The sequence below is a fragment of the Pundamilia nyererei genome, unplaced genomic scaffold, assembly GCF_000239375.1.
Source record: "Pundamilia nyererei isolate P.nyererei 1_Seehausen unplaced genomic scaffold, PunNye1.0 scaffold00336, whole genome shotgun sequence".
NCBI classification, from domain to species: Eukaryota; Metazoa; Chordata; class Actinopteri; order Cichliformes; family Cichlidae; genus Pundamilia; species Pundamilia nyererei.
In genome coordinates this window covers 71996-79942 of record NW_005187737.1, presented here as the reverse complement: position 1 = coordinate 79942, position 7947 = coordinate 71996, and the positions used below count along the sequence as shown (strand labels likewise).

General features: G+C 40.3%; 2 protein-coding genes across 2 annotated transcripts in view; one reads left to right on the top strand and one right to left on the bottom strand.

Moving 5' to 3' along the window:
* capn1 (calpain 1) overlaps positions 1-4003 on the top strand; it is a 31248-nt gene extending 27245 nt beyond the window's left edge. Inside the window, exons 10-18 of the mRNA XM_005751966.2 lie at positions 160-222; positions 323-388; positions 486-543; positions 649-713; positions 823-891; positions 1005-1083; positions 1258-1374; positions 1569-1627; positions 1791-4003. Coding sequence (XP_005752023.2) covers positions 160-222; positions 323-388; positions 486-543; positions 649-713; positions 823-891; positions 1005-1083; positions 1258-1374; positions 1569-1627; positions 1791-1817 — 603 coding nt within the window. The 3' untranslated portion in view covers positions 1818-4003. The remainder of the gene's footprint in view (positions 1-159; positions 223-322; positions 389-485; positions 544-648; positions 714-822; positions 892-1004; positions 1084-1257; positions 1375-1568; positions 1628-1790) is intronic.
* pnp5a (purine nucleoside phosphorylase 5a) lies at positions 3998-7324 on the bottom strand. Its single transcript, XM_005751967.1, has 6 exons — positions 7120-7324; positions 6485-6654; positions 6282-6385; positions 6011-6186; positions 5727-5917; positions 3998-4833 (listed from the first exon to the last, which is right to left on the bottom strand). Exons 1-6 carry the CDS (start codon positions 7140-7142, stop codon positions 4610-4612), a joined length of 888 nt encoding a protein of 295 aa, XP_005752024.1. The 5' UTR covers positions 7143-7324; the 3' UTR covers positions 3998-4609.
* Between the last annotated feature and the right edge of the window lie 623 nt (positions 7325-7947).

The window sequence follows — 7947 nt, the reverse complement described above, 5'->3', positions numbered from 1 at the left end:
TAACATCCTGTCAAAAGGGAGTTCACATGATAATTGTGTTTTTCTCTGTACGTATTAGTGTAGTGTCTACCTTACAATAAGGAGCATCTTGATGAAATTGTTGTTGTGATTGGGAACTATATAAACAAAACTGAAACTGAAGTCTAAATCTGACTTCAGCTGTTGTCTTGTTTCTCCATCAGGGAGCTTGATGATGAAGTTAAAGCAGATATTCCAGCAGAGGTGAGAAGAAGTGACCCCATGTGACCACATCTGGCCATATTGTGCGAAAGGAGGTGGGGAAAAAAGCGTGTAGTGAACACATCTGTTTTTTGTGTTTCAGGTTCAGCTACATGAGAGTCAGATTGACCCAAGCTTCAAGAATCTCTTCAGGCAGCTGGCAGGAGCAGTAAGCATGCTCTCAAAACTTGTAGGAGATAGCAATAGTAGTCCAAGGCACCTGTGCAGTCACATTTAATATAACGCACATCTGTTTGTGCCCACAGGACATGGAGATCAGTGTCACAGAGCTGCAAACCATATTAAACAGGATCATCAGCAAACGTAAAGCACTGCCATTATGAAATGTTTCTAACATAGTTTAGACTTCAATATTTAAAACAGACGTGTATTCTTCTCTCTTTTCACTTCACTTCCTGCCGTCCACAGATAAAGACCTGAAGACAGATGGCTTCTCACAAGAAGCTTGTCGCAGCATGATTAACCTCATGGATGTATCCTTGATGTGAAGTTGAAATATCTGCTTCCTGTTTCTTTTGTTTCTGGATCTCTTCATGTTAATGTCTCTCTGACCACGAAATGTTCCTTAGCGTCTTCACTCAGACTGATGGCACTGGGAAGTTGGGCCTGACAGAGTTTCACGTACTCTGGGAAAAGATTAAACGATACCTGGTGAGAGTTAAATTGCATGACTGAGTTAACAGTGAATAGCTGGTGCACTGGTGTTTCCATTTTGTTATTTGATTCAAACTGGTGGTCTCTTGTCCCCCCCTCCCCGTATCTAGACTGTATTCAGGCAGTTTGACGTGGACAAATCGGGCACCATGAGCTCCTACGAGATGAGAATGGCTCTTGAATCTGCAGGTATTATTCTTTAATATTAAAGTGCAAAAAAGAGAGCAAAAAAAAAAATCACAAAAGCACTTTTAAGTCCCAGCAGTATATGCAGAAAGCATTTTTTCTGAGTTGTAGGTGGAGCACCTTCACTGACATTTTTTCACATTGTTGTATGGGTTTTCTTGCTTTTGCTTCCTTCAGGTTTCAAGTTGACTAACCACCTGTTCCAGCTGATCATCCTGCGATACACAGAGGCAGACATGGCTGTCGACTTTGACAACTTTGTCACCTGTTTGGTCAGACTGGAGACAATGTTCAGTGAGTGACACTATTGCAGTTGTTCACTGGTTCACAAGGGACAGTCTAACTGCTTGTGCAACTTGATCCTGCTTTGCTGTAAAAAAAACCCCAAAAAACACAAACATACAGTGCATGGCTGCAAAGCTTAACAGAAGCTAAAATACGTCGTACTGTTCTGAGTCAAATGATCTTTTTTATTTCTCTTACTGCAGAAACCTTTAAGAACCTGGACACTGATGGAGACGGTCAGATATCTCTAAACTTCGTCCAGGTATAAAATCCCATCACAAATGCTGTTGTATAAACAAAAGCTTGAGCTTTTTTATAAGGATTCATCCACATCTGTGCTGAAACAGCTTGTTTTTCTCCATTCACTCTCTGTGATTTATTAAGAGTTTTCATTCATTAATTCCAACGCTCTCTTTGTTCTGCAGTGGATCACCCTGACCATGTTTGCCTAAAGATGAGTGGACTCCTCTGTAAATTTTGCACTGCAGCTCTTGGTCTGTTATGTGGTTTCAGAAGTGCCTTTTTCCCTTCAGTTCTTCCTCACCCTCTATGCTGCGCATTGCTGAGGTCCTCTGATGCTTAAAAACCTGTAAAATCTTGATTACAGTGCCTGTACTGAAAATGTGTCGCCTGTCTCGCCAACTGAAAGACGCCCGCTTCTCCACTTCGGTCAACTCTGTGATAAAACTGGCTACTCTGGGGTCTGAAAGAAAACACCTGATTAAATCTGAGGGTGTGGAGACATACTTGTATTTTTCTTTTCTTTTTTTAACTGGACCAGAACTTTTTAACGTACAAAATTTAGTTTACAAGCTAGCTTTACCTTTTTGTAAAGTTAACACTGTAGGCTACATGCTAAAGCTAGCTTTACCTTTTTGTAAAGTTAACTGTGTAGGCTACATGCTAAAGCTAGCTTTATAGAAAGTTACTAAACACATGATGAAGTGCCAAAATTGTATTAATGTCACTCAAAGCCCACAGAAACTTTACAGTGTATTTTACTAAGGTAACTATGACATGATACCAAAGCCAAAGTAGTGTTTATATGTTACATTACCAAGTGTAATGTCTTAAATGTGACATGGTCCAGGCCTACGTTGTTTTGCTAGCATTACATAATTTGAAACATTAAGCAGACATAAGGCTGATACAGCATTACCCCGACCAGATTTTGTTTGTAGGGTTTCTTGCCATCAACTTTAAAAATTAAAATAAATTATGTGAAGTTATTTATTTGCTCAATTACATTGAAGAAGAATGTAATCTCACAATCAGCTAGCTGTTGTGTTTTTGGGGTTTCAATCACGTGTTGCCAACAGGGAAATTTCAGGATGCCCTTCACTGGACAAACTTACGCAACATCACAGTCATAAGATGGTTGAAGGGTGCTTTTAAAAATTTTCATTGTCTGTCTTTATAAATGCTGATAACGATAGACTGGCAAGTAGTTGTTATCAGTTGATAATATTGGCCCACAGATAAATTGGTTGGGTTTTTAATAATTCTGATATAGTATGAATGTGGTTATTAATACATTAGCCAGACTTCCATCTTTAGTATAGCTTGTTTGTGTTTTTCTAATCACTTCACTCTAACTTAATAACGTTATAATTAAATATTTACCACCTAATCTTCAGGGGTTTTTCGGCCCCTTTGACGTGAGAGAGGTTTGACTCCATTTGTGTTTGAGCTTTGTTGCATGTTGGGGTTTCGGTAGCATCCATAAATACCTCTGTGGCCAAATTCAAATGGCGACTGCTTAAATCAGCTGCTTACATTTGAAGACAATCTTTAGAAAACCCAGTGCTGGATGCAGTCGAAGTGGAGAGTTGCTTAGTGTGCTGGCTGGCATAGATGACTGTGCGTTATAAATCTATTAGTAGTTTGTACTGTAGCATCACTGCTGGCCTCTTACATCCTGTGCCAAACTTTGCTTTCACCTCAGCATAAAGGGCCCGTTCAGATTTTGCAGAGACAATGGTGAGGTGCTGGATCATTGTGAATGTTTTCTTCTAATATATACAAGCTTATCTTTATGCATGGCTCTGTTTTTGTTTTCTTGTTTTATAAAGTATGAAATAAACTGGACTTTAAAGTGGTAATAAAAAGGGATGTGTCAACGCTGTTTGAGTCTTGCCTTTTGAAGGGAGCAATATGTCAAGTTTTGGGTAAGGGTAAACGGGGATGGGTGGATATGTTTGTATGCATGCTGTGTGAAATGTGATATATTGTATGACTGTCTCATTTCTGTCCCGTCAGGAAAGCAAGAGTTTTATCCGAGGTATTTCAGAGTTACACGATGCTGTCTGGAGCATCTACATGTAATGTGCCACAGTTTTTAAATGACAGTTTCTTTTGTTCTGCCAAAAACTTACAAATTTTTGCCTTTTTTTATTTTTAAGCACTTTTCTTTGAGAAGTACTGCCAAACCCTCACGTTTTTAAGATACTCTGACATTCTTGTCTTCTTTAGTGTTAAGTGATGTTTGTGTAAAACTGTGTAATGTTTACAGTAATAACTTTTTTGGGTCCCTTTGTGAACCAAACCCTTCATTATGCAATGCGCTGGTTTACTGTGTAGCTTTCTCTGTATCACTTCTTCTATATAAACTTGGGAAATAAACATGGAGAGGTTTTGAGTTAATGTCTAAGTTTTATTGGTCTTGCACAGTCCACAGAAAAAAAGAAAAAAGAAAAATAAGGCTGCAAATAAAACTGTGGAAATGGGTGTGATCATGATAGGGGGGAAATACACAAACTTGATATAGTAATAAATAGTACATTTAACAATAACATCCTACAAAAACAGGTACACTCAAATACATTACATACAATATAAGTTCGGTTAATGTACACATCTTTACAACCTTATAAAATTAAGACTTTTACAGCAGATTTTGGCTCTTTTTAAGTTAAATTGCAGACATTTACAAAGGGGATTCTATATTGTAAGATAAGGGAAAAAAATAACACTTTGTTTAAAATTATATAAAAAGAACTGAACAACTTTCTTCTGGAGCTGCTCAGCAGGGGAATGTGTAACCTTTTGTGCGCAGTGACATGAAATACGAGAACAGTTGAGTATGTTTTCAAAGATTCTGTGTCTGTGTGTCCAAGTGAGATTCTTCAGGTAACTATAATGCTTTCACCATTTGACCTCAGGCTAAAATCAGCTCAACTGAGTGGGATTTTCTTCAATGTAGAACATGACCACATAAAATATCCCAGAGGCCTAAACACGGCTGTTAGTCTCTTAGGCCGTCGTTGTTGTGCACAATTTTGGTCACCATGGTGGAAACGAGCCTCTCCAGCTGCGCCGCCCGCTGCCTGCCCACCTGGAGGACCTCCTCGTGATTGGCCCTCTCTTCGCTGTCGTAGTTCATCACAACCTGGTTGGTGATCAGGGAGAGGGCGAAGACGCGCATGCCACAGTGCCGAGCGACGATCACCTCATGGGCTGTGCTCATGCCTGGAGAGGAAAAGATCGAGACAAATATAAACAACTCTAATAGAAAGAATAGAGTAGCCATAAACCAGCCAGTACACACAAGAAAGGATGTAAAAATGCAAATAACACAAAAGAGATGTTTTCCTTGTTTCTAATTGGCTTGGGAACTATGTCCTGTAATGTTGAGAAGCCTGGGATTTATAGTGTTATCAAAAGAAGAAGAACTGCAGATCTAATACTGCTGAAACCAACTTTGCTTAAGCTAATTTAGAGGCTTCTAATAAGTTTTACTGCTTTAATTTCATGAGAAGTCTCAGTATGCATGCATACAAAGAAGACTCACTTTAGGAAACTTAAATTTATGTTTTTCACGTGTTTTTGCTCCTCAAAGGTAAAGCTTCAAGTTGAGGTTTGGGCAGCCCGGGGCAAATCACACGTTTTCAAAGTCACTGCAGCAAAAGGACTTCAAGCATTTCGACTGAACTGTCATTTCTTGGAATAAAATTCAAAACAGCACGATGGCATTTGATACAATGCTCTTTTAATAAACTCCACGTGCTTTGTGGGCATCAGCTTGATGATTAGGTTAATATCAGACAGGATGCTGTGGCTGGTTTTTGTGGTACCACGTGGTTTGAATTGATCAAGTCCTGTTATCGCCATCAGCTGATAAATCTAATTGATAGTCCTTGTTATTGTGCTATTCTTAGTTAGTGTATTGTCTGTCTCTGTTAATGTTTGTTTATAATGGAGCACTGTAATGAAAAATAATTTCCCCTAGGGATCAATAAAGTATTCTGATTCTGATTGACACGTCTTAAAAATCCAGATGTGTAGATTCTGATCTGATTAAAGTTTTGGGACTTTACATTCATTCGTTACATTTACTCAGATCAACAAAACAATCAGCTCACCGACAGCATCCGCGCCAAGTCTATGCAGCATGCGACCCTCTGCGATTGTCTCAAATGTTGGCCCGCCCAGCACACAGTACACTCCCTCCTTTAGGAAATCTCCATAGCCCAGATCCTGTCCCACGTCCATGGCCAGCTGCTGCAGCTCTCTGTCGTATGCATCGGACATGCATTGGAAACGTACGCCAAACCTGACAGACAAAGGAAGACAGGAAAAAGATTAGGTTAAGCTTATAGGAGGTTTAAATGTCTGCTTTTTATGGCTGTATGAGAACACGTCTCACCGCTCATCGTTGGGTCCATTCAGAGGATTGATGCCAGCGAAGCCGGGCAGGTTGAGGTGGTCTTTGATGATCATGATGTCTCCCATTTTAAAGTCATGGTTGAGGCCTCCGGCTGCATTGGTCAGCATCACCGTCTCAACACCGAGCATCTTGAAGATGCGCATAGGCAATGTAATCTGGAAAAAAGAACATCACAGAATATAAATGAATAATATTTTGGGGGGATCTTGCTGAAAATTACGGGATATTTTTTTTGCAAACACACACATACCTTCTGTATTGAGTAGCCCTCATACAGGTGGAAACGTCCCTGCATGCAAACGCACGGCCTTCCTTTTAAGTGTCCAAACACCAGCTTCCCAGCATGTCCGTGCACTGTGGGAATTCAAAAATATAACAGTGAACATCAGCAGGAGCTGTTCAGCTGATGTGGAGTCGCTGTGGTAAAGTGTCGGTGTAGTAGGTGTAGCTCACCTGTGCTCTGCGGAAAGTTGGGGATGTCTTTGTAGTTGAAGGCCACCTGGTCCTTTAACAGGTCAGCGAGCCCTCCGAGCCCTGAGCCGCACACAATGCCCACAGTGGGTCGGGTGTCTGTCTGGGCGAGCAGCCAATCAGCAGTGGCCTTGCATTCCTCGTAGCTGTAGCTGGATGACATTAACAAAAGTGCAGAGGTCAGGCAGATCACCGTGACAGTCCAGCACACATGAACACACTAATTTTATGGCTTGATATGATGCAGAAGCACATTTTTATGAATTTGGTTCACACAGGAAGATCGAAAGTAACCATGGTGACCAAAAATGTGACCTTCACTTCACAAGTCCAATATCAATTTTATTGACTGATTTTTACAACATTAGAACATTTCAAACTCTTTACTTCCACTCAATTGTGAAACGCGCTTCATTATGTAATTAGACGCGTCACTCCTCTTGGAATGAATCATTTCTCGACACTCCACCGCGAACAAGAGCGCATGCGCGTATTATTTTTTGCATCCCCTCAGTCCAGTCTATTTTTTCACGCTATCCAAAGCCGGCCGTGAAAGAGTCACGTGCTGAGCAACACTGAACGAGAAAAAGTAATTAAAAGATTAGAAATCTACTCACCAGCTGTTTTCCTCTGGAAACATTTCGGAAGATAAATGAAGCGTCTGAGAATGTAAGAAAAAAAATGTAGGTGTAAATACAGACTTAAAGTTTTAAGTCTGAAAATAAAAAAAAGTTTTTAAGGCGTATAAAAATATCAAAGAGAAGGTGGAAGAAGTCTTCTGTTGAGTTCTTCTTCTCTTTTAGAGTCCCGTGAAGTATTCAGCTCCTCTCTCTCACTTCTGTGGAAAGAGGGGCAGCTGCAGACTTTATCATAGGACCGGTGACTCCCCCCCTCCCGCCCCCTCCTCTGCTGACGCATGTACCTGCTACAGTTTCATTGGCTGAGCGGACACACCTTCAGACCGGTATGCCACAGAGAAATACACACCCACGGAACATCCTGTACTACAGGTGGCGCTGGATATAAGAGTTTTCACGACATTTCCCACTCCAGCCCACTCATTACTTTTCATGTTATGTTCACATAAACAATCTATGATGTTTCGAGATCCACTGATCCAAGTAATTCTATTTATAAGTTAAAGTATCCATTCAGTCTTTATCGATCTGTGTCTCTGTTACTCTCACCGATTAAAAACAAAAGATGTTGTGGTTTCGGACACACAGCGTGTTTTTGAACATCACGTGTTTGTGGTCCACTTGTTCTCGTCATCAGTCTGCGAGTACTGTGTGTTATTGTGTGACGCAAGTTTTAAACCAATACATCTTACTGTCAACTGCAGTATGTGCAGTATGTAGTCATTTGTTTCTATAATGTTGGGCTTATAATATACATTTTCTCCGCTTTAGAAGGAAAATGTAAACTTTTACTTCTTTACAGACAAT

Bases quoted from the DNA above. Each gene is read 5' to 3' on its own strand.
- pnp5a (XM_005751967.1), bottom strand. From the start codon at position 7,142: ATGTTTCCAGAGGAAAACAGCTG. The intron at 6,386-6,484 runs GTGAGCTACACC...GAATTCCCACAG, and splicing joins CAACTTTCCGCAGAGCACAG to TGCACGGACATGCTGGGAAG. The intron at 4,834-5,726 runs GTGAGCTGATTG...TTTCCTCTCCAG, and splicing joins ACTTGGCGCGGATGCTGTCG to GCATGAGCACAGCCCATGAG.